Raw genomic sequence first — 26,233 nt, 5'->3', positions numbered from 1 at the left:
TCCCCTGAATCCAAGGCCTGTATGTTAGACCTGGAGCGGACCTAAAGCGGTAAATTGATCCTTTTACAATGGGGAAGCTGAGGCTCATAGTCGGCAGAGAACTTGGCGCCGGTCAAGGCGCAGAGGCCCTTTCCCGTGTCCCGGGAGGGAGCCCGGCTGATGAAATGCAGCTTCTCAGCTCGGCTCCGACGCGGACCCGGGAGAACGGATCCCTCCCGGGCCCGGAGGCGAGCCTGGCGGGGCGGTTCCTCCCGGTGGGGTGACCAAGCGGAGGCCAGCTCGTCCCCGGGGGGCGGGACCGCGGAGGGCGGCGCCGCGCGGCGCGGGAGGCGGGCGGAACGGCGGCGGCGCCGGGCGGAGGTGCCCGGAGGCTGCGGCGGGCGGCACCCAGGGGCAGCGGTAGCCCCCAGCTTTCCGGGTCCCCAGGCGGCGGCGGCGGCGGCTGCGTGGGCGGGTGAGTGTGCGCGGGGCCGACCGGAGGCGCGCGGGTCGGGGCGCGTGCGTCCATGTGTCCGCGCGCCGGGCTCGTGCATCTTGGATCTCAGGTTGGTGCCGCGCGGACCCCCGCGCTCCGCGTTCTCCTTCGGCCTCGGCTTGGGTTCGGGGCCCTAAAGGTCTGGGTCGGCGCCGCGGGGCCGGGTCCGGGTTCTTCCGGGCGCCTTTAGGCCGCCTTCCCCCGGCATGTCGTGCGTGGGAGAAGGGTGGTTTCTGTGAGCCCGTGGCCGGAGGAGGGATGAGGTGATTTGTGGGGTGAAGACGGGAGGTCCCCAGGGAGCAGAGCTGGGACAAGACTTGAGGGCAGCAACTGCGCTAGACACAGCTGCCCAAGGCCAAGGTCATGTGTGGTGGGACATCACCCCCTCTGCCTGGAAGTCTCGGGTTCCAGTTCAGGGTCCGTCCCCGACTGGCTTCGTGACCACAGATGGTTAACTTTCTTTTCCGGGTCTTAGTTTGCTCACAACCAAATGAAGAGCTTGGCCCACTCTCTCTCCCTCAAGACTCTTCCACCCTCAAAACTTCTGTATCAGGCCCTCCTATGTTCTCTTGTTGGAACTTTCCAACTTAACAGACAAACAAAAACCAATCTGCATTTTGAAAACACTGGGTTCCTCTTCTTCCCCTCTCTCTCTTTCTCTTTCCCAGACAAAACTCAGGCCCCGGGGTTGCTTGGGGAGGCTGGGGGCCCAGTGTTTGTCCGCAGAGACGGAGATCTTTGCTCAACAGGGGCTCTCCATCAACCTAAAAAAGAGGGGAGTTGGACCTGTACAAGATGGACAACTGGAAGGTCTGGTTAAAATGCAGAATCTGCAAAGGGAACTCAGAGAAGTGGGGGGACTGGACTTGGGTTGCAGGAGCCTCTGGCTGTCCTCATACCCTCTGCTCTCCCTCCGCCCTGGAGGCTGTGTCTCCCTTCCCTGTCTCCTTAGGGCTGCTGCGGGACTGAGTGGGAGCAAGGGCTCAGGATGCACGCAAGGGTCTTGTTCTGGTGCCTCCTGCCCACTGCACAGTTGGGTGGCTGGCTGCAGCAAAGGGGCGCACAAAGTGAGTGCACAGATTGAGGGGGTGGTTTGTGCAGTCCCGCTGCCCTGATTGGGCTGTCCTGGCCTCTGATCTGGAACCCTTCCTTCTTGGCACTTGCTTCTCTTACCTCCAGTTTTGCCAAACCAAGGAGCCATCGTCTCCATTGAGGCTCAGTTTAGATCTTCTCTCCTGCGAGGAGCCTCTTAGAGAACCCTCTCCCTGCCCCAAAGGGTTCCCTCTTATTTTCTTGTTTGGTAATTGTCTGTGTTATAATTCTGTTTCGATGATTTTGCCCCCCACTAGATGGTGATCTCCAGCAGGAAGGGCTGATTAGGGACTCCAGAGTTTCCTTCTGGTTTTATAGTAGAAAAACACAGGGCCTGGCACTAGAAGGTTCTTAGGGTATCCCTGCAGAGTAAAAATAACAACGGCTGTATTCCTTCAGTGATTCCTGTTCTAGTGGTTTATGGTATAAACTCGAAGCCCCACAAAACCCTAAGGTTATTATTTTCTCCATTGACTCATGAGGAAACTGAGGCAGAGAGAAGTTAAGCAGTTTGCACAAGGTCACACAGGTATGAAGTGGCAGGCATCGGCAGGTTACACTAGAACAGCTCCAGGTGAATCAATGAATTTTCCTGATTGGTGTTTTGTGGGACTCTAAGTGGGCTAACTGGGATGTTGGGATTTCTTCCCAAAGACCATGCCTAACTGTGGGGTTATTTGAGAATAACCAAATGGTTGCCTTGAGTAGTCTGAATCCAGTTTTATGAAGCAACTAATGGAACCTTCCATGCAGTCTGCCAGGATACCTGTGTAGCTCCAGCTTACCTGTCCTGCCTGGAGGGGTGGAGGGCAGGCTCCTGGGTCCCAGGGATCTCTCTGAGGTTCTCTGGGCTGTAGGCCCCTGGGTTCCTTGTCCAGAAAATGGACCTAAGGATTATATCTGCTTTGAGAGTCTAGGAGGGGATCAGATGAAGCAGTGATGGAAAGGGCTGCAGTGATTGGCAAGTGCAGGGCATACATCCTTGTAACTATTGTTGTTTTTATGTCTCTTGGGGTCCAAAGTAAGAGGAAGGAAGTCAGGGGTGGTACAGTTGACTGATAAATGTTCAGCAGTACCTAGGACTGCCTGCTACAGGATGGGCCTTCGCGGCTTCTTGAATTACACCAACTAGGTGATGGTCCCTGCTCTCCCAGAGTGGTCCGTGTTCCCCCAAAACGCAGCAACGCAGCATCTGAGAGCTGACTGGAATTTATCCCTCGACCACACTTGGGAAATGCAGCCCTCCAATACCCAGTCGTGTTTTTTTTTTTTAGGTGGTTAAAGGCACAGGCTCAGAAACAGCACGAGGGTGTGGTGATTGTGGGGTTGGCTGTTACAGGCCTGGGTCCAACCTTGGACAGGTCATGTCACATCTTTGAGCCTCAGTTTTCTCTTCTGTGAAACAGGAAAACGCCTTGAGGAAAGGCGCCTGCATGGGGAGCAGGAAGCTGGAAGTCATGCTCGCATTCCCTTCCATTACCCCACTGCAGATGTGGAGGGTAGGTGAGGACAGCAAGGCTCAGTGCACTAAGTACCTCGACAGTGAGTGTCACAGAGCTTGTGAGTGGCCAAGCAGGGATTCAAATTTGGACTTTTTGGCTGTAAAGTCCATGATCTTTTCATAATAGTTTGCTGCTTTCCAACTTCAGTCTGGTACAGGGCAGGTGCGTGATAGTTGTTAAAGTCTCATGCTTTGTGTATCTGTGTTTGGGGAAAGGAGGTCCTGACTGATCTTTTGGGGTTCAAAAGTGAGGTTGGCCTCATGGGTGGGGACCTGTGCAGTCACAGAGGGCCCTGTGCTTAGAAAGGCCCTGCATTTGGTCTAGTGCTGCTGTGGCCATCCGGAATTTCTTAATAATTTTTGAAAGAGGGGCCCCGCATTTACATTTTGCACTGGGCCCCGCAAATTACGTGGCTGGTGCTGCTTGAAGTATTGAGAGAAGTGGATGGTGGTGAGAGCCTGGGGTTCAGGTTACCACCTTTAGGGAACCTGATCTGTAGCCGTCAGCCTTCAAGTCAGCTGAGAATCAAGCAGATAAGACTCATGCTGACTGGAAACGCTTCATGTCTTCACCAGCTTTGCTCACCATGGCGACAAAAGATGATTTGAGTGGGCTTTTCCCCCAGGGGACCTAGCTATGATTTTCCACAGTGAGGGGTGATTCCCAGGCCCCCAGGTGGGCACATAACAGAGGTAAAGCAGGCAGGTTGCAGCTGGCCTGAGTGGGGAGACTCAGTTTCTCATTAAGGAAACACACACAAAAAGCATCACTTCTTTTTTTTTTTTTTTTTTCATTTTTATTGAGATTGTTCAGATACCATACAATTATCCAAAGATCCAAAGTGTACAATCACTTGCCCCTGGGTACCCTCATACAGCTGTGCATCCATCACACTTAATTTTTGTTCAATTTTTAGAAACTTTTCATTACTCCAGACAAGAAATAAAGTGAAAGATGAAAAAAGAAAAACAGAAAAGGAAACTCTAAACCTCCCCTATCCCTAACCAACCCCCCTCAATTGTTGACTCCTAGTATTGATATAGTACGTTTGTTACTGTTTATGAAAAAATGTTGAAATACTACTAACTGTAGTATATAGTTTGTAATAGGTATATAGTTCTTCCCTATATGCCCCTCTATTATTAACTTCTAATCGTATTGTCATACATTTGTTCTGGTTCATGAAGTGATTTCCAGTATTTGTACAGCTGATCATGGACATTGCCCACCATAGGATTCAGTTTTATACATTTCCATCTTTTGACCTCCAACTTTCCTTCTGGTGACATATGTGACTCTGAGCTTCCCCTTTCCACCTCATTCACACACCATTCGGCACTGTTAGTTATTCTCACATCTTGCTACCAACACCCCTGTTCATTTCCAAACATTTAAGTTCATCCTAATTGAACATTCTGCTCATACTAAGCAAGAGCATCTACATTTCTTCCACAAGGCAGGAGGGAGAGTCAAAGAAGGTAGAGAGGCAAAAGAAAGAGGAAACAAAAAAAATGACAGCTAGGAAGCAGCAAAAGGAAAAATAACCTTAAATCAAAGTAGAGTAAAGAATCAGACAATACCACCAATGTCAAGTGTCTAACATGCCTCCCCTATCCCCCCCTCTTATCTGCATTCACCTTGGTATATCACCTTTGTTACATTAAAGGAAGCATAATACAATGATTCTATTAGTTACAGTCTCTAGTTTAAGCTGATTGCATCCCTCCCCCAATGCCTCCCCATTTTTAACACCTTGCAAGGTTGACATTTGCTTGTTCTCCCTCGTAAAAGAACATATTTGTACATTTTATCACAATTGTTGAATACTCTAGATTTCACCAAGTTACACAGTCCCAGTCTTTATCTTTCCTCCTTTCTTGTGTTGTCTCACATGCTCCCCATCTTTCTCTGTCAGCCATATTCATAGTTACCTTTGTTCAGTGTACTTACATTGTTGTGTTACCATCTCCCAAAATTGTGTTCCAAACCACACACTCCTGTCTTCTATCACCCTGTAGTGCTCCCTTTAGTATTTCCTGTAGGGCAGGTGTCTTGTTCACAAAGTCTCTCATTGTCTGTTTGTCAGAAAATATTTTGAGCTCTCCCTCATATTTGAAGGACAGCTTTGCTGGATACAGGATTCTTGGTTGGTGGTTTTTCTCTTTCAGTATCTTAAATATATCACACCACTTCCTTCTTGCCCCCATGGTTTCTGCTGAGAGATCCGCACATAGTCTTATTAAGCTTCCTTTGTATGTAATGGATTGCTTTTCTCTTGCTGCTTTCAGAATTCTCTCTTTGTCTTTGACATTTGATAATCTGATTATTAAGTGTCTTGGCGTAGGCCTCTTCATATCTCTTCTGTGTGGAGTACGCTGCGCTTCTTGGATCTGTAATTTTATGTCTTTCATAAGAGATGGGAAATTTTCATTAATTATTTCCTCTATTATTGCTTCTGCCCCCTTTCCCTTCTCTTCTCCTTCTGGGACACCAATGATAGGTACATTATTGTACTTTGTTTCATCCTTGAGTTCCCGGAGATGTTGCTCATATTTTTTCATTCTTTTCTCCATCTGCTCCTTTGCATGTAGGCTTTCAGGTGTTTTGTTCTCCAGTTCCTGAGTGTTTTCTTCTGCCTCTTGAGATCTGCTGTTGTATGTTTCCATTGTGTCTTTCATCTCTTGTGTTGTGTCTTTAATTTCCATATATTCTACTGGTTGTTTTTTGAACTTTTGATTTCTGCCGTATACATGCCCAGTGCTTCCTTTACAGCCTCTATCTCTTTTGCAATATCTTCTCTAAACTTTTTGAATTGATTTAGCATTAGTTTAAATTCCTGTATCTCAGTTGAAGTGTACATTTGTTCCTTTGACTGGGCCATAACTTTGTTTTTCTTAGTGTAGGTTGTAATTTTCTGTTGTCTAGGCATGGTTTCTTTGGTTATCCAAATCAGGTTTTCCCAGACCAGAACAGGCTCAGGTCCCAGAGGGAAGAAATATTCAGTATCTGGTTTCCCTGCGGGTGTGTCTTAGAAAATTGCTCCACCCTTTGATGCCTCGGGTCACTGTGCTTTTCTGCCCAGCAGGTGACGCCTGTTAGCCTATAATTCTTGACTGGTGTGAGGAGGTATGGCTGTGTTCCCCCAGGCTCTGGGGTCTGGTTCTGAATGGAAAGGGCCCCACCCCTTTCCTCCTAGAGAAGACAGAGCCCCCAGGTGGAGGTCATTAGCATTTCAGTGGTCTCGCTCTCTGCTTGTGGTGTCTCCACCCTTCCCACAGTCATGGCCCTGGAAACTGAAAATGACTGGGGCTTTCTCCACTGAGCCAAAAAAGAAACAGATTGTCCCCTTCAGACCCAGTCCGAGGCAACCCTCTGGCTCTCCCAGGTCAGTCGTCACCCAAAGCCTCTGTCTGTTTTTTGGGGCTGCGTACCTGTAGTGAGCAGTTCACACTCGCTACTTAAAACTCCAGTTGGAGCTCAGCTGAGCTGTATTCGCTTGCTGGGAGAGAGCTTCTCTGTGGCACCACGAGGCTCCGCAGCTCGGGCTATGGGGAAGGGGGTCTCCCGACCTGGTTCCGCAGGTTTTACTTACAGATTTTATGCTGTGTTCTCGGGCATTCCTCCCAATTCAGGTTGGTGTATGATGAGTGGATGGTCTCGTTTGTCCCCCCGCAGTTATTCTGGATTATTTACTAGTTGTTTCTGGTTTTTTGTAGCTGTTCCAGGGGGACTACTTAGCTTCCACTCCTCTCTATGCCGCCATCTTGCCCTGATCTAGCATCACTTCTTTTGCTGATAGGAAGTGGCCAAAGCTGATGGCCACTGTGACACTTGGTGACCCAGCTTTGGAGTCTTTGGAGCTTTCCCAAGGCCATTTAGTACCAGGAAGATGCTTTGCTTCCCCTCACCATTGTCTTTTCTCCTTATAGATGGTAGGAATGATTTAACTGACAATGTTTCCATTTTAGCTTTGGCCACCTGAAACCTCAAAACAAATCCTTGGCTCAGGCCCAGCATCTGGGTCACTGTGTCAAACCTCCGAAGGACAGTGACAATAGCTAATATTTATGGAGTGTGGACTTTGTTTTGGATCCTGTTTTATGGACTTAATGTGTATCGTCACATTGATTCTTTTCAGCAGCCCTGTGGGGAAGGTACCCTGTTTTTAAGAGGGGGAGGCTGAAGCCCTAGCCCAAGTTTACAAAACTGGTAGGTCGTCCAGCTGGGATTTAAACAGGTTGGTCTGACTCTGGAATCTACATTGTTAAACATAAACCGCTACCACTTCTGCTTGGGAACCAGATTGCCGGAATATCTGTGTATTTTTGTTCTTCATGGTTGTAACTTTTTTGGGTAATAATTTGTGTTTCACTATCCTTATTTTTTCATTTGTATTTTGCATTATATTGTGGGAAGCTATTCGAGTTCTGTTGTGTAAACAAGCCTCCCTATAATGAACATGCCTGTCCCTGGGTCTGGTCCCCCGGGGCACCCTCAGGAAGGGAGTGAAGATCCCCGATGCCTGGGAGTGTGGCCTGGTCGAGTCCTGAGCTCCCTGTGGGTCCCTGGATGTGACCGAGCTCGAGGGGAACCCAGACTAGATGGGAAGCTCTCAGCTGGGGCCTTGGTGGGTTTTACATCCTCCTCCTCCTCCTTCCCTCTGAGCATTTTCTCAGCATGTTCAGAAAAACCAAAGTTAGCCTTCGGTCTCTTAGCATCCTAGGAAGCCCGACCTACCCAGACCCAGGCCTGAAGTTCCTTTTTGTGCTGTTTCTGAAGGCAAACAAAGCTGAGCTGGCTATTCCAGAATGAACCGCAGCTCTGAGAAGGGGAAATAGCAATCCAGCTGGCTGTCTGCCATGGCCTGTGAACCGCAGATGGACCCCGGTGGGGCATCCGGCCCACTGCCCACCTCCTCCCCAGGCTGGAGCGCCCTGCCGGTGGGGAGCCCCTCTGGCTGGGGGCAAGGTAAGGTCACGACACTACACCACTGGCCCGGAAGTGGCACTGGACTCACATAGCATGAGTGGGGGTAGGGGGGTGAAGGGGATGCAGAGTTCTTTAGATAAGAGCAGACATTTTGTGGATACATTTCCATGCCATCCCAGTTTCGGTCTTTTCTACCCAGTTCTCTCTGTCATCACCTTTTTCAACCCAGCTCCCATCACCCTCTGCTTTCCAGCTGTTCTCCCTTCCTTCAGGCGTGCCCCTTCCACCCATTCTCTGCATGACACCAGAGAAATCCTTTTAAAAGATGCATCTGACTATGTCATTTTCTGCTTCAGGGTTTCTCACTGGGCTTGGCATGAGGATTCACCCTTCACTGGCTTGCAGGCCTGCCTGAGTGGCCCCTGCCGCTCCTGCTCTATGTTCCTTGCCATGCAGACCTGCCTTAGGGCCTTTGCAACTACCGTTCCTTCTGCCTGGCATGTTCTTTCCCTGCCTCCTTTCCCCCTTTCTTCTGCTTAATTTCCACTCATCTTTCAGATCTCAGCTCAGATATCCCTTCCAGGAGGAAACCTCTCCTGATGGCCTGGCCTAAGTCACCTCCCTCTGATATATTTTCTCCTTCTTCCCATAGTACTTGTCGCAGTCTGTAATTAAATAATTACCTGTGTAATAAAGTGTTGGATGTCCGACTTCCCCAGTAGAATGCAAGCTTCATGAGTGCAGAGGCTCTGTGCTTGTCTTACTCATCCTTGTATCTGTAGTCCCTAGCACGGGGCTTGGCCCATAGTAGATGCTCAGTACGTATTTTGGTGAACGGATGAATGAATGATGCATGAACGCATGAACAAAGGAGGGGCTGGGGGTAGGCAAGAGGAAACAGCACTCTGAATTACAGGATTTAGAGAAATGTGGCTGGTTACTTATAGGATTTGAAACTTGACTACTATAAAACAATAGTTTCTTTTATTACTGTGATTATCAGGAAAGTGATGTGCTCAATAAAAAATTCCAACAGAATAGAATGGAATGAAATAGTTTTGCTTCAGAATTTTGAAGTCATTGCTCCACTGATTTTTGGCAAGCCAGTTTGAATCTTGCTCCTTCCCCAACTTCTTTAGTAGCTTTGGGACCCCCCCCCCCTTTTTTTTTAACCCTAGGTGTAAAAACAAGTCTAAGTGGAGGACTTTCTTTTCTCTCTGAAGAATGGATGAGAGATACTATTGCCAAGAATCCAGGAACTCATGGCTTGAAAGGCAAACAGAGATGCCGTAAAAGGTCTTTGCATTGCTTGGGCAAATGCTTTTCTTGCCAAGAGCCATGCTTGGGGAACAGTACAATTCTCCATGCCTGGAGCCAGAGTCAACATGGGTTCCCCATTGTGCTGCAAGGGGAAGAATTAATCTGAGCATGTCCAGCCTTACTGCCTGTGGTTTGGACACCACCTACCCTCGGCCCTTCTGTTCTTTCTTACTTTCATTTTCCCTGTTAACATCAGGCAAGTCCCTTAGCCTTGCAGAGGCTCAATTTCCTTTTCCATAATAAGAAGCCGACCTTCCAGGGCTGTTGGAGGGTTAAGGGAAATCCTGACCATGAAGCCTGTATTAAATACCTGGGGCTCCTATACCAAATGACCACAGACTGGGTGGCTTAAAACAGCAGACATTTATTCTCCCACAGTTCTGGAGTCTCGAAGCCTGAAATCAAGGGGTTGGCAGGGCTCTGCTCCTTCTCAAGACTCCAGGAAAGTCTCCTTCCTTGCCGCTTCTAGCTTCTGGCAGTTGGTGGCAATCCTTGGCATTCTTTGGCTTGTGGATGCATCCCTCCAATGTTTGCTTCTGTCATCACACAGCCTTGTCCCTGTGTATGTCTTTGTCTCTTCTTAAAAGGTCTCCAGTCATTTTGGATTGGGTCCCACCCTAAGCCAGAAGGACCTCCCGCCCTAAGCCAGAATGACCTCATCTTTACTTGATACATTGGCAAAGACTCTGTTTCCAAATAAGGGCTCGTTCACAGGTAGGGGTGGAGGTTAGGGCTTCAGCATATTCCTTTGGGGGACACAGTTCACCCTGCAGCAAAGCCCTTAGCTCACTGCCTGGTGCGTAGTAAGGACTCAGCATGGGGAAGCTGCTCTTATCTGCTATTATTTTCCTCTTCTCTAGTTTTCTCATCTGTTTATTTTTAAATTTGATCTTTTTGCATTTTATTTTTATGAAGCTAGCTTACCTTACATTCTTTCTGGAACAAAGAATAGGAAGGTAAAAACAAATACAAATAAATCAGTCTTACTTTCTTGTACCTTTTGATCTGACAAGCTTGCCTTTGAACTGTAATAATAGTGGCCAGTTACTCAGTATCCTTTTTTTGTGCCAAGCACTTTAATTTTATAATTTTAATTATTTGGGGTGAAAAATGTCCTCTGCAGTGAATATGATTATCCTCTAAGTGAGGAAACAGGCCCAGAGGTTTAGGCCACTTGTTCAAGGTTACCCTGTTAGTGAGAGGCTGAGCTATAATTTGAACCCCAAACTGTTCTAGCATGTGCTTTCCCCCGCCCACCATCTCATCTGCTCACCCCTTAGCCCTTGTAAAACAAACCAAACCAAGAAAAAGGCAAAAAAAAAAAAGGAAAAGCAAAATAAAGTTCTTCTGGCAGGAGATAGAATTCTATGGCCATTTGAGATCACTGGTGCTACCCTGGGATGTAAAAAAGAACCCAAACAGAGTTGGAGACCATAGTCCTATTGTCTTAATTGCCTTAATTGTCCTGTTATCTCATCTGAACATCAAACATTTATTGTCGCTTACTTTGACTGTCATTGGACCCACTTTGGGGGATTCAGTGATCAGCACAGCCAGTGTGGGAGCATATGGTTTGGTGGGGAAGACAGACTTAAATCAAATAATTGCTTACATATGAACTCACCTCCGATGAGTGTAAAGGGGAAGAGCAGGGAGTTATGGATGGGTTTAACAGAAGAATTTAATCTATCAAGAGCTTCGAGTGTCAGGTTAGGCTCCCTGAGAAAAGTTTTTAATGAACTGGGTTCCAAATTATGAACCTAGGCTAAGGGGAGGTGTCCTAGTGCGAGGGGATGACATATGCAAAGGTCCTGCGGTGAGAGAGAAATGTCATGTTCAGGAGACAAAGGAGGCTGATGTTCTAAGACACAGGAAGAGGCAGAGTGGCTCCGATTGAGTTGAGCAGGAAGCTAGTTCTGATGGCTGGGGGAGCAGGACACGGAGGTGGGGTTTTATCAGTAGAGTACTGGGAAATTGTCAATGGTTTTACTCAGGGGTCAGCTATTATCTGTTTTGCTTTTTTTTTTTTTTTAAAGATTTTATTGTGGTAACCTATGTAACACAATTTTCCCATTTAAACCATTTTAAGTGGAAAATTTAGTGGCATTAATTACATTTACATTATTGTGCTAACCATCACCGCCACCCACTACCAAAACTTTTTCATCACCCCAAACCAAAACTCAGTACCCATTAAGCATTAACTTCCCATTTCCCCTTCTCTCACCCCTGGTAACCTCCAAACTACTTTCTGTCTCTATGAATTTGCCTAGTCTAGGTATTTCCCAAGTGGAATGTTTTAGTGCCCTTTTTAAAACACGAACTGTGCAGTTGGTTGCCTTGAATAGTGGGAGTTCATTGGCTCACAGTTTTGAGGTTAGGAGAAGTCCAAATCAAGACATCATCTCGGTGATGTTTTCTTCCCTAAGACTGGACTTCTGGGGCTGCGACGGCTCCTGGTCCTGGGTTCCTCTGTCCCACAGCAAAGCACATGGAGCCTCTCTTGGTCTCTCCCTTCTCTTTCTCTTCTGGGTTCTGTTGGCTTTCAGTGTCTGCCTGCCCCCTCCGTGGCTTTCATTCTGTCTGAATTTCATTCTGCTTATAAAGGACTCTAGTAATAGGATTAAGACCCATCCTGGTTGAGGTGGGACACACCTTAACTGAAGTAAACTCATCAAAAGGTCCTACTTACAGTGGGTTCACTCACACAGGAATGGATTCAGTTTAAGAACATGTCTTTCTGGGGTACATTGCTCCAAACTGCCACATGGAATCACACAATATTTATCCTTTTGTGTCTGGCTTATAATGTTTTCAAGGTTCATTCATGTTGTACCATGTACTAGAACTCCATTCCTTTTTATGGCTGAATAATATTCCATTGTATGGCTATACCACGATTTGTTTATTCATTCATCGTCCATGGTCACTTGGGTTGCTTCCACCTGCTATGAACTTCAGTGTACAGTATCTGTTTGAGTCCCCATTTTCAGTTCTTTTGGGTATATTCCTAAGAATGGAATTGCCAGGTCATATGGTAATCCTGTGTTTGACTTTTTGAGGAACTGTCAGCCTGTTTTCTACAGCAGCTGCACCATTTCACATCTCCGCCAGCAACACATGAAGGTTGATGTGCTTTTTGAGAGGCTCACTCTGGCTGCCCTGTGGGGGGAAAATAGGTTTGGAGAGGGTGGGTGGGAGGCACCTGTGGGGGTGTCCCAGAGAGATGAAGGCAGCTTGGCCTAAGCCTGAGGTGAAGATGCCAAGAGATGCATGGAGTTGAGAGATTTTGGAGGCCAGTTGTCAGGGTTCAGTGACAGCTTGGGTGAGAGGGGAGAAAGAGAGTGTTTGGAATTCCCAGGAAGGTAGCACTAATAATTTTTCTTTGAACACTCAGGTATTGGTCCAGAGCTGGGCTCTGGGATAACAGGAGCTTTGGCCAGTAGACATATATTTGTGGTTTAATTCCTTCAGTCTGCCCCATCTTCTAATGCAATGATGGCATAGCATGTGCCAAAATATCCAGTCCCCTGCCTTGCACAGCTGCAAACTGGGATCCTGCAATCTCAGATCTGTGATCTCTGCAAGGCCGCCTCGCTGCTGATGGGTGGTTCACAGGTCCTTATCCAGTGGTGGGAGGAGAATGCGATCCTTGTATCTAGAGTTTCCTTCCTCAGTACGGTAGGTAGATTTGGCCTCCTTCTGCTGCATCCCTTCTTGGGCTTGAAGGCAATTCCGTCTGGAGCCTTCACTCCAGCCGACCCCCCTGAGTCTCATGGTCTTGCCTTCACTTTAGCACTGCAGATCAGGAGTTCTGTGTGTGTGTGTGTGTATGTGTGTGTGGGTGTTCATGTAATTAGTTTATAAACTGAACATGTATGTGTGTGTGTGTGTGTGTGTGTGTGTATATATATATATATATATATATATATAATAAACTTAAATTTTATGGTGATAACAAATATGTAATAAATTTTGCCATTTGAACTATTTTGAAGTATACAATTCAGTGCCATTAATTACATTTACAATGTTGTGTTACCATCACCACCATCCATTACTAAAACTTTTTTCATCAGCCTAAACCGAAGCTCTCTACCCATCAAGCACTAACTCTTCCTTCCCCTTCCCCCATCTCTGGTAACTTCTGTTCTACATTCTGTCTCTATGAATTTGCCTATGCTAGATATTTCCTGTAAGTGGAATCATGCACTGTCCTTTTGGGTCTGGCTTATTTCACTTAGCTTCATGTTTTTAAGGTTCATCCATGTCACAGCATGTATCAAAACTTCATTCCTTTTTATGGCTGAATGATGTTCCATCATGTGCATATACCACATTTTGTTTATCCATTCATCTGTTGAGGGACACTTGGGTTGTATCTATCTTTTGACTATTGTGAATAATGCTGCTGTGAACATCAATGTAAAAGTATGTCTTTAATTCTTTTGGTGCAGGAAGGAGTTTTTTTTTTTTTAAATTTTAGGGCAAATGTTTTAATACTTGTTACCAGCCTGTAGTGTGGTATCTTTTTTGAGAGAATAAAGACTTAATTGACTTTAATGCTGTCAAAATGTTGAATGAGTTGCAGACATCCCGAGGTGAGGTTACCAGTAAGTTGGTGTATTAATTTGCTATTGCTGCTGTAAAAAATTGCTCCAAACAGTGGCTTAAATGAGCATACATTTATCGTTTTATAATTCTGGAGGTATGAAGTCTGATACGGGTCTCTCTGGGCTAAAGTCAAGGTGTGGGCAGGGCTGTATTCCTTTCTGAAGGCTCAAGCGGAGAATCTGTTTCCTGGCCATTTCCAGCTTGGAGAGCTTCTCCTGCACCTGGCCCTCCCTGCATCCTCTGAGCTGGGGCAATGTTGCACCTCTCTGTGTCTTTCTTCCATGGTCCCAGCTCCCTCTGACTCTGACTCTTCTGCTTCCTCCTTCCACTTTTAAGGACCCTTGTGGTTACATTGGCTAATTCAGGGTCATTTCCCTATTTTAAGGTCAGCTGATTAGCAACCTTAATTCCGTCTTCATCCTTAATTTCTCTGTTGTCGTATAAGCTAAGATTGTCACAGGTTCTGGAGATTCAGATTTAGACATCTTGGGGAGGCCATTAGCCTGTCAACCGCCATCAGTTCCCTCTGGCTGGGGATGTACATTATTTGATTGAGATTTCTATCCAGTGCTTGAATAAATACCCACTGCATCGTTCCCTCCAGGTAGTTAGTTGCTCGGCCTTTTTTTTTTTTTTTTTAAATTTTGTTTTGAAATAAATTCAAAGCTACAGGAACAGTTGCAAAAACAATACAAACCTCATACACAGCATACCCTGACCCCCCTCCCCTAATACCCCGATCCAGCAACTTTAACATGCTGTCACACTGCCATGTCTTTCTTTTCCTCCCTCCCTCCCTCCCTATCTATCATCCATCATCTGTTGCTCTGTCTTCTGAAAATATGAGAGCTAGCTGCACACATCCTTGAACAAACACTATAATTCACATATGTAATTCCCATTAACAAGAACATTCTTTTACGCAATCCCATTAAGTGCAGCTAAGAAGTTCAAGAAATTCAACACTGATGCAAAGCTTAGATTCTATATTTCCTTTTTTTTTTTTCCTTATGTCCCAACTGTGTCCCTTTGAGCCTCCTGTCCTCCATCCTCAGATCCCATCCAGGATCATCCTTGGCATTCAATTGTCATCTATTTAGACTTTTTTTTTTTTTTTTTTCCAATTGTGGAAACGTATATACAGCCTAAATCTTCCCATTCCACCTGCTCCTTAGCATTCCATTATTGGGATTAATCACATTTAGAATGTTGTAATGCTATCACCTTCCCACCATCCATTACTAGAAATTTCCCTTCACCTCAGACAGCAACCCTGCACTCATTTCTTAACTCCGCATTGCCTCTTCCCCCACTTCTCATAACTCATACTCTACTTTTCATCTCTATGGTCATATTCTCTGATAATTTCTTTGTGTTTACTGTGGGGCTTAAATTCAACCTCTTAAATCCATAACAATCTTGGTTTTCTTTGATACCAACTTAACTTCAATAGGACCTGTAAACTATGTTCCTATACTCCTCCATTCCCCCACCTTTATATAGTTCTTGTCAAAAATTACGTATTTTACATTGAGTCCCAAACCACTGATTTGTCATTAGAGTTTGTGTATTTTATATCCTATAGGAAGTAAATAGTGGAGTTACAAATCAAAAATTATTGACTTCTATTTGTATTCCATTGTGGTCAGAGAATGTGCTTTGAATATATTCAATTTTTTTTTTTTTTTTTTTTAATTTATTGAGGCTTGTTTTATGTCCCAGCATATGGTCTATTCTGGAGAAAGATCTGTGATCACTAGAGAAAAATGTGTGTCCTGGTGATTTGGGATGTAAGGTTCTATATATGTCTGTTAAAATTCTCTATATTTCTCTGTCCTTTCTTTGCTTCTCTGTCAGTAGGGCTCTCTTTAGTATCTGAAGTAGGGCATGTCTTTTATTGGCAAAATCTCTCAGCATTTGTTTGTCTGTGAAGAATTTAAGCTCTCCCTCAAATGTGAAGGACAGTTTTGCTGGATAAAGTATTCTTGGTTGGAAATTTTTCTCTCTCAGAGTTTTAAATATGTCATGCCACTGCCTTCTCGCCTCCATAGTGGCCACAGAGTAGTCACTACTTAGTCTTATGTTGTTTCTTTTGTATGTGGTGAATTGCTTTTCTCTTGCTGCTTTCAGAACTTGCTCCTTTCTTCAGTATTTGAGAGTCTGATCAGAATATGTCTTGGAGTGGGTTTATTTGGATTTATTCTATTTGGAGTTCGCTGGGCATTTATGCTTTGTGTATTTATATTGTGTAGAAGGTTTGGGAAGTTTTCCCCAACAATTTCTTTGAATACTCTTTCTAGACCTTTACCCTTCTCTTCCCCTTCTGGGTCACCAATGAATCTTAAATTTGGACGTTTTATTTTATCTATCATATCACTGAGATCCATTTCGATTTTTTTCTCTATTCTTTCTTTTGTTGTTTCATTTTCTGTTCTGTGGTCCTCTAGGACGCTGAGTTGTTGTTCAACTTCCTCTAATCTTGTATTATGAGTATCCAGAGTCTTTTTAATTTGGCCAACAGTTTCTTTTATTTTCTTAAGATCTTCTATTTTTTTATTTACTCTTGTAATGTCTTCTTTATGCTCTTCTAGGGTCTTCTTTATGTCCTGTATATCCTGTGCCATGTTCTTCTTCATGTCCTTTATATCTTGTGCCACGCTCTCGTTCTTTGACTGTAGTTCTTTGATTAATTGTGCCAAGTACTGTGTCTCTTCTGATATTTTGATTTGGGTGTTTGGGATTGGGTTCTCTATATTGTCTGGTTTTAGCAAATGCTTTAAAATTTTCTGTTGTTTTTGGCCTCTTGGCATTTGCTTTGCTTGATAGCTGTGATCTTTCAGGACCTCTGCTGAGGGAAGGCTGTGCTATGTCACAAGTGTGTGCCTTCCCTCAAGGGAAGCCCTGGGCCGCCGGGCCGTGCAGGGGCGCTCCCAGCCTGATGCAAAAATGGCTGAATGGGGCATCTCAACCCCCACCTTTTGACACAGCTCTGCCTTTCCAGCTCCGGGACAACTAGCTGTGCTGTGGGATACACTTCCCGTCGGTCTGGGTTTCCTGGCACGGCTCTGGGCTGTGGGTACGGCCCTGGGCAAGAGTGTCGCCGGCACACCGGGAAGCTGGCTGCAAGGGTGCGGTTTCTTTCTCCTTTTGGCTCTCCCCTCTGTCCCTCTGGCCCCGGGACAATCAGCAGCGGGTGTGGGGAAGGCTATCCTCCATGCCACACACCAGGGCATTGGCTATAGCCCGCTCCTGCAGTGCTTCACTGTGCAGTTCTCACTGCCATGTCTGCAACCGCTCCTGGGTTTTTTTTTAAAAGAACTAGTCCATCTCCAAATGCTAACCCGCAGTTTCCCCACACCGCAGCGCAGCCGCGGGACTTTCAGCCGGCTTACTCACTTGTTTCAGAATGCGGACTCCCGGTTTCACCAAGTGTATGGTCCCTGTGGTTTTAGCAGACCTTGTCCAGGTGGTGCATTGCTGGAAATGGTATTCTGGGTCACTTTCTGGTTTTTATCTAGTATTTTTCACAGAGCTGTTTTTTTGCCCTGTCTCACCTAGCCGCCATCTTAGGTTCTCTCTGCTCAGCCTCTTTTTAAGTATCTCTTGTGATGGAGAACTCACCACCTCTTATTCTTTGCATGGGCAGCTCTCACTTGGGGAAGTCCCTCCTTGAATGATCTCACATTATGTACCCTGGTAGCCTCCATGCTGTGGCCTCCATTCTGCCTCCTGGGGCTTTTCTGGTCAGTTCAGCCTCCTGCAGGACTGCCCTTTATTGATTTGAGGATGGCGACCATGTCCCTCCTCACCAGGAGAAGGTAAAACGGGTGATGGCCTCTTGCTCTGGGCTCCTCTAAAGTTTTGCTTAACCAGCTGAAGCTTCCGGTCTGCTTTCAGAGCTCCGCAATGGCCAGGTCCTCACAGTTCTCCGCATCGACAATACCTGTGCACCCATCTCATTTGACCTGGGAGCTGCAGAAGAGCAACTGCAGACCTGGGGCATTCAGGTGAGTGCTGATTTAATGGAGGTCCTACCATGTTTCCATCCGTCTATTCACCTGTCCGTCCGTCCAGCCATCCAGTTACTCACAAAATACTTATTAAGCACTTGCTCTGTGGTGGATGTGGTGGGGGATATAATGAAATTGTAATTTAACTGTCCTCTCTTCCCAATTAATTCACTTAAAAAAGTGTGCTTTGGTGTGCCCACTGTGTGTCAGGATTTTAGCTAGGCACAAAGCACTTTAGAGGTGGAATAGGACATATAAATCAGGACAGTGTGATATAAGTGCTACAGTCGAGAAATGTGCAAGGCATGGAAGAGATTTACAGGAGAAAATGATACACTCAGCTAGAGAGGCAGTGGTTCTAAAAAGCTTCACAGAGGAGTAGACACTTGATCTGGGATTTTGAGGGATAAATAGGAGTTTGCTGGGTGGGTAGGCGGAAGGACATTTTAGGAGGGGGAACTGCATGTGCAAAAAGAAAGGACACATGTATTCATTAGATCATGCTGCATCACCTTTAAGCATAGTGGGCCAGGCAGAGGCATCTCAGACCTATAGGCCTGGCTGCAGATCCAGCTCAGCCACTGACAGGCTATGTGACCTTGGGCAGGTGACTTAATCCCTTTGAGCCTCAGTTTTGTCATCTGTAAAATGAAGACAGTATTAATGACCATTTTATAGGGTTTTCATGAGGAGTAAGTGAAATAACGTTTGTAGAGCACTTGCACTGTTTTTGGCATGTAGTAAAAGCGGAATAAATTGTAGTGACTGGTGGTGTTATTAAATACCCATAGGTGTGGTTTTCTCTCTTTCCAGAGTCCCCAACACAATCAGGCCTTCCTCTGCACTAGCCAGGGTGGATTAATTACTAATAATTATTTATACTAATTTTACCCTGAAGATTTTAGAACTTACTGCTTTAAAAACTGAACTGCATTATTGTTTAAAATAATGTTTTGTTACCATTAAAGGAGAACTTTCCAGATCAACAGTGCTAACCCCTCATCAGCACAATGGCTGGTTTATCTTTCCGCGTTTCCTGTCAGCCTTTGAACAGAAGAATGTTTTTCTTAAACAGTTGTCTTCATATTGGGATTTCTTGACCGGTGAATGGTTTACATGTTGTTCTTCTGTGTTCTTATAGATCATCTTTAATTCTTTAATGACTGCTTCTATTTTCTTAAGCAGTCCTAGGGCTTTTCTTAAGGATCCCAGGGATTTTACACTCTACAGCCATTTTCCCTTCATCGTTTGGGCAGAAAGACACATGTGTTCAGTACTTTGGTGTGTATTAATCGTTATTGGTATTGTGGCATTGATAACAGCACCCATGTATCAGGTGTTCACTCTGGGACTGGCACTGAGCCAAGCACCATACCTGTATGAGCTCACTTAATGTGTCCCCAACCCTGCAGGGTAGGCTGTTACCGTCCTTATGTTGCAGAGGAGAAAACTGAGGCTCAGAGAAGTGGGGTCACTTACTCCAGGTCCCACAGCAATTGAGTGCAGGGCCCAGATTTGGGCTCAGGACTGTCTCACTCCAGGGCCTGTGCCTTCACCATTAGGCTCTCTCGTGCCTGCTGCGAGACCATAAGTCTCAGGCTGCAGGGGTCCCTCTCCAGGATGTCCTCCTGGATCTCAGCTGTCCTGCCTCTCCAGGATGCCTGTCCCTCCCTGAGCTGAGAACTATACCCTGCAACTCTCATCCCCCTTCCACATGATAATCACATGAACTGGACACGACACGCTTGCTGGTGGGAAGGAAGTGGGGGTGGTTCTTCCATGGCTGTTTCATCTCTTTCCTTTGGGTGGCGAGCAGGTTCCGGCTGACCAGTACAGGAGCTTGGCCGAGAGTGCCCTCTTGGAGCCCCAAGTGAGAAGATACATCATCTACAACTCGAGGCCTATGCGGCTGGCCTTTGCTGTGGTAAGGAGGGGGTGGCCAGCACCCTGCCCCTGCCTTTGGCCCCTGCGGCACTGCTGAACTCAGCAAGGTGTCCTGGAGCCTGGTGGTATCGGCAAGAGGTTTGGGAACTGGTGGGCTGGCTGCCTGAGATTTGATCTAGGTGGAAATTTATGGGAGTGGGTTGTAACCAGGGACCTGTGTAAAGGATGGGAGACAGGGGTTTGGTGAATAGAGCTTGGGACTGGGAATCCATAGACCCACTCAGGTTCTGACCAGCCTTGGCCAAGACCTTCCACACCCCTGGGCCTTGGTTTCCTGTCAATTCAATAGACAAGTCCATTTCAGCTCTAATCATGTGCACGTGTACATATACACATATGTATACATATATACGTATTTATTTGAACCTGGTGTATATAAATACACACATGTATATATGTATGTATATGGATGTATATTTGTGTGTGTGTGTGTATGGCAGAGCCAGGATTTGAACCCAGGCAGTGCTTGTAACAGGTATGATTTGCTGCTTCTCTGTATGTAAAAATGGTCCAGTAGCATTCCTGACTCCCAAATCCAACTTCTAGAGAGAAGGGAAAGGGATGGGAACAGCCTTTATTAATTCCCTGATAAGTGCTGGGCTATTACGTATGTTACCTCGTTAACCCTTATAGCAACTCTTTGAGATCAGTATTATCGTCCCTATTTTACAGATGAGGAAACTGAGGCTCAGAGAGATGTAACTTGTCCCAGGCCACATAGCTATTGAAGGATCAATGTGGGCTTCGGACTCAAATTTATCTCACTCCAGAGCCCCTGATCTTGCCTGTTTTATTTAAAAGGAGGGCCAACAAGGACCAGGAGTAGCTATTGTAACCCCTCTCTCCACATTGGCTTATAGACAGAGAGCACGGGTGCATTTTCAGGTGTCTGCTCTGGACTATTGCTGGTCTTTGTGAACTGGCCGAGCCCAAGGAGTGTGCCTGGGCCCTCTGCCGGGAGCTGCTTCATTCCAGGACGGGTGTTCCTGACCATGCCCTTCCTGGGCTCTTGCAGGTGTTCTACGTGGTGGTGTGGGCCAATATCTACTCCACCAGCCAGATGTTTGCCCTGGGGCACCACTGGTCGGGCGTGCTGCTCGTGACCCTGGCCGCGGCAACCCTCACTCTGACCCTCGTGCTCATCTTCGAGAGACACCAGAGGAAGGTGAGACGTCCCCTGCCATGCTCCCACAGCAGGGCTGTGCAGACGTGTAAACCCCAGTGTCAGCTCTTTCTGTTTTACCTTCCTCTGGGTATTTCTTCAGCTGTAAAAAGTCACATGGCTCCTTGGCCTGGCAACTAACCCAAATCAGATTACAGGGGTGTGATTAAATGATCCTGTCTTTTCCTGTCTTTTCCCTGCGGCTTGTTTTTCTAGGAGCCAGCTGTGCTTTGAGAGCGTCTGGGAGGAGGGAGGAGGGCCCTGGTAGCCCCACTTTGAGTTTACGGAGCCCTTTCATGTACCTCCTGTCCTGTGCGTTCTTGACAGCATCCCTGGGAGGGAGGAGGTTTCCTAAACCCATTTTGCTGCACAAGGTACTTGAGGGTGATTGTTGGTGAGAGGTGATTTACATTATTCACTCCTGCTACAGACAGTCACTGACCTGCTGGTTTGTTGACAATCAGGTCTCATTTAATCCCAACACTGACCTTGGAGGCTGAGAGTGGGTGGTCAGAGAGTTTAGCTAACTTGTCCTGGATCCCACCATGAGTGGCAAATCTGGGGTTCAAAGCCTGAGCCCTCTGATTCCTGATCCCTCTGATTCCTGATCAAATTCAGAAAGGAGATGGATACCTCCCAGCTTAATGTATGACTGCTCTAATTACCTTTTCCTTTAACTTCTGCCTTTTATTACTTATCAAGCACTTCATCTGTAGTAAGCTGTCTGTTAATGTTTTGCATATTATCTCATATTTCATTAAATCCCCCAACAACTCTTTGGGTAGAGCTTATTATACTCATTTTACAGACAAGGTACCTGAAGCTCAGCGAGGCCCAAGGAGTTGTCCAATGTCATGCAGCTAATAAATGGCAGAGCTGGAATTCAAGGCTGGGACTCTCAGATTCCAAGCCATGTTCTTTGTCAGTACCCTACCATATAACTTTTCTATGGCTGCTGAAGCCAAGTACATGAACTTAATGGCTTAAAACAATTCAAATTTATTATCTTACATTTCTATAGATAAGAAGTCTGATGTTGGTCTCACTGGGCTAAAAATTTATTATCTTACATTTCTATAGATAAGAAGTCTGACGTTGGTCTCACTGGGCTAAAATCAAGGCATCAGTGGGGCTGTGTTCCTTTTTGCAGGCCCTAGGGGGGAATCTGTTTCTGGCCTTTTCCAGCATCTAGAGGTGATCCCCATTCCTTGGCTTATGGCCCTCTCCTCCATTTTCAAAGTCAGCACTGGGGGGTCAAGCCCTTCTCATGTCTTCCCTCATCCTGCCTTTTCTGCCTCCCTCTTCCACTGTCTACCATTTTTAATGTGATTGCATCGAGCCAGCCGGATAATCCAGGATAATTTCCCTATTTTATGATCATCTGGTTAGTATAGATACTAATTCTATCTATAGCCTAATGTCACTTTGGTGTGTAAGGTCACAGACTCTCAGGTTCCGGGGATGAGAACTTGGACATCTTGGAGGGGCTGTTATTCTGCCCGGCTCACACCTGTACCGTCTTTCCAGCTCCTTGGGAAGCCCTTCTCCCCACTACACCTGGCACTGGGCTGGATTCAAGATCCTTAGCAAACTCTTCTCTTGCCTGATTCAGAAGGGGAATGTGGGACCCTGGGAGATGTGGTCAGGATTTGGGGTGTGAATTTAATTTTGTGCTTGTGTCCAAGGGAACAAATAGGAATTTTATGGCTTAATCATGCTGAAAGGATCTTTGTCAGGCTTTGCCGTGGGCCTGACCAAAGCAGGATGCCCTTGGGTTCTGTTGAAGCTTGCATGGCCCTTGTGCTTGGTCTATAAGAGATAAGTTAGGCTGGCCATTCCTGCAGCAAGAGACTTCTCTTGGGGAGGGGAAAAAGGAGCAGACAAAAAATCTGGCACCTGGTAGGTGCTTCAAGGATATAGATACAAACACTGGCATTCCTGGAATGCCTTTCCCTCCTTTGCTTCCTTTGGTCAACTGGCCTTTAGGAGGCCCCTGCAAGTACCAGGGAATGTGCTAGCTACAGGGGGGTGGGCACAGAGATGAACAAGGCCCCGTCTCTTTACTCAGGGGTGCAGCATGGAGTCCCTGGGTGCACGTTGAGTCTCCTGTCAGTGCTGCTTGCTCACACAGGGAACACTTCCAGGGTCCTTTCCTCCCCAATAGTGACCATTTAATGAGCACCTACTGTGCGCTTTGTACTTGGGGCCTGATAGCTATGCCCAACAGCATCCTTATAAGGAGGCAGGATAGCTTTGCCATCTGCTAGCTCTGCAACCTGGAGTAAGTTATTACTTAACCTCTCAGGGCCTTAGTTTCCTCAGCTGTAAAATAGCATAATCATTATAGCTCCCTTATAGGGTTATTGTTAGAATTAAATGACCTGCTGCATGAAAACTGCTTGTAATAGTGTAAATGCTCAATAAATATTAACTGCTACTATTATCAACTGTTTTGTACATAGGGAATCTGAAGCCCAGAGAGGTTAAGTAACTAGTCTATGGCCACACAGCCCCCCTCAGTTCTTTCTTTGGGCCTCAGCTCAAGGGTCTCTTCTTCCCCAGATCTTTATTACTCAGGACCACACAGGTACCCCCATCCTGACCATTGTCATTCATGCTGTTAGTATCCTGTCTGCATCATGTAGCATTCTTGAAAGCCTCAAAATTCTGCATGCGTTGCCTGTTTTTTCCCTTGTTTTAAATATTATTAACCTTTTCTGAAGATTGAAAATTCTGTAAAGGAGGGATGATCCTGCCTTGAATCTCCTACAGAATAAAGTACATTGTTAGGGCATGTGGGAAGTTCCTAAAAATAATTGTTATGGGTGAACATGGTACGGTGGAAAAAATGATATTTTAAAACTCAGTGTCATCATAATAATGATCTTATTAGCTGACATGTATTGAGAGTTCATTCTTCTAAGTGTCTTACATGAATTAGCTCATTTAATCCTTATAGTAACACTCTGAGGCAGGGGGCATTAGTCTCTCCAGTTTGGAGATCGGGGCAGAGAGATGTTAAGTAATTTGCCCAAAGTTATACTAGTGGTGAGAGCTGGACTCTGGAGTTGAACCTAGGCCTGCTTGGCATCGGGATTTCTAAACACTAAGCTCTCCTGCCTCTTTTAGAGTAGCAGCTTGTCACTGGTTGACAGTGAAGTCATCCCTTGGAACTGTGGTCCATTCACCTACAGAATGGGGGCATAGCATTATTGTACAGTGATGCTTCAAGCATCAAGTGCAATGACTATCAACTACAGAATGATGAGCATATATTGGTTATCTTTTATTGTCAAACAGGAAAAGAATTGAAGGGGCTTTCCTGGTTTCTTATTAATAATACCTCTTTTATTTGAGCTTTACAACAATCATGCAATGAAGACATGATTTTTCCCATTTCATAGATAGAGCAGCAGAGGGTTAGGTAGTCAAAGAATTGGCTCCAGATCAAAGCCAGGAAGAAGAGGAGCCTGGGTTTGAATCTAAGGCTGTCCAACTCCTGAGCCAATAAATGGCATCCCTAACTCAGAGTTGTCAAACCTGTTAGATCCCATGCCCCTCCCTTTGTGAACAGCTTTATTGAGGTATAACATACATACCATAAAATTTACTCATGTTAAGTGTACAATTCAGTGGTTCTTAATAAAGTTACAGAGTTGGCCATCACCACCATCCAGTCTTAGAACATTTCCATTACCCCAAAATATCTCTCATGTCCATTTGCAGACCCTTAGCCCCAGACAACCACTAATCGACTTTTTTCTATAGATTGGTCATTTCATATGAATGGAATCATGTCCTATGGGTCTTTCTTATCTGGTGTCTTTCACTTAGCTTAATGTTTTTGGGGGTTCATCCATGTTATAGCATATTTCTGCAGTGTTTCATTGTGTGAACCTATCACACTTTGTTTATCCAGTTACCAATTGATGGGCATTTGGAATCAATACCCCCTTTTAAAAACACATATTTTGTAATACCCTCTTTATTATTCTGAAATCAAATTCATAAATAATGAAACTACATAATACTGATTTTTAAAAGTCAATATAATAACCTAATTGAATATAATGGGGAAAAGAAAATACTTTAATGCCCAGGTATAACCACGTTGAATGCTGTAATGAGGTGTTCATAGGTTTGCACTAAGACATAGCATCAGGGTGAATATGACAGTTCGATGCCACCCGACTCAGGTGTGTGGTATTGGCCACTCCAAGCCAACACTTAACATGGGTAAATTTTATGGTATGTATGTTATACCTCAATAAAGCTGTTCACAAAGGGAGGGGCATGGGATCTAACAGGTTTGACAACTCTGAGTTAGGGATGCCATTTATTGGCTCAGGAGTTGGACAGCCTTAGATTCAAACCCAGGCTCCTCTTCTTCCTGGCTTTGATCTGGAGCCAATTCCTTGACTACCACAGCAGTGCTGTGGGTTATGTGGGTTTCGGAGAGGGTGAATAATCCGTGCATGTTAAACCCATGCCCCAAACACTTTACGTTTATATATAAAATGAAGTTAGGTTGGCATACGGGAGAATCTAGAGTGTTTCACCTGCAGTCATGCCCATTTGAACATTTGGAGTTCAGGTAGGGTGGGGGCCAGTTCTTCGATGTGTAGGATTGCCTCTCATGGGAGGTGATCTTCAGTGGAAGGCATGTCTTTAGCATCCCTGACCCTTTTCCACTAAGTGCCAGCAGTGTCCACCCCATCCCTGTGACAACCAAAAGTTCCAGCAGCTCCCTGTAGGGGTCCTGCCCCCTTTGCGGACCATTGTCTTGGATGAGACTGCCACCTTCTAACTGTGTCTTGAAAGTCCTCTTGGGGTCTCTTTCCCCAAACCAGCATTTTGGGTCCTGTCACCTTTTGTCTCCCTTCTCCACCCCTGCCTGCTTCACATTTACCTTGTGAATTCGTTTGGGTGGGAAAAAAAGGTAACTGATTTCCAGTGTCCCTTTTGAGGGCCTGGCACTGTGCTAGGCACTTTAAAAAAGTAGGAACTTTGTAGACAGAGCAGGTGCTTTACTTACACAACAGATGCTCAAACCCATCCATTCCACCCGCCTCCCACAGATATCTTTTGCACCCCAACTGTGTTCTAGGCACTGTGCTTCCCATATGTGAACTCAGTTAAATCTCAGTACATCCTATGATTTGGGGACACTCCTTATACTTATTCT

The 26,233-nt window shown here is 45.8% G+C and overlaps 1 protein-coding gene across 8 annotated transcripts in view; it reads left to right on the top strand.

Moving 5' to 3' along the window:
- Nucleotides 1–330: 330 nt before the first annotated feature.
- The window catches only part of TMEM268 (transmembrane protein 268), a 52,843-nt gene continuing 26,940 nt past the window's right edge, over nucleotides 331–26,233 (top strand). For 7 of the 8 annotated variants that reach the window (XM_037850680.1, XM_037850683.1, XM_037850684.1 and 4 more), the window contains exons 1-5: nucleotides 331–454; nucleotides 7,849–8,037; nucleotides 17,830–17,939; nucleotides 19,759–19,866; nucleotides 20,902–21,051. In XM_037850680.1, coding sequence (XP_037706608.1) covers nucleotides 7,929–8,037; nucleotides 17,830–17,939; nucleotides 19,759–19,866; nucleotides 20,902–21,051 — 477 coding nt within the window. In that variant the 5' untranslated portion in view covers nucleotides 331–454; nucleotides 7,849–7,928. Of the gene's footprint in view, nucleotides 546–7,848; nucleotides 8,038–17,829; nucleotides 17,940–19,758; nucleotides 19,867–20,901; nucleotides 21,052–26,233 lie in introns of all 8 variants that reach the window. The other variant, XM_037850679.1, reaches the window with a different exon arrangement.

The sequence above is a fragment of the Choloepus didactylus genome, chromosome 10 (genome assembly GCF_015220235.1).
Source record: "Choloepus didactylus isolate mChoDid1 chromosome 10, mChoDid1.pri, whole genome shotgun sequence".
In the NCBI taxonomy this organism is placed as follows: Eukaryota; Metazoa; Chordata; class Mammalia; order Pilosa; family Megalonychidae; genus Choloepus; species Choloepus didactylus.
The sequence above is the reverse complement of the archived record's forward strand: the minus strand, read 5'-3'. Positions and strand labels throughout refer to the sequence as shown.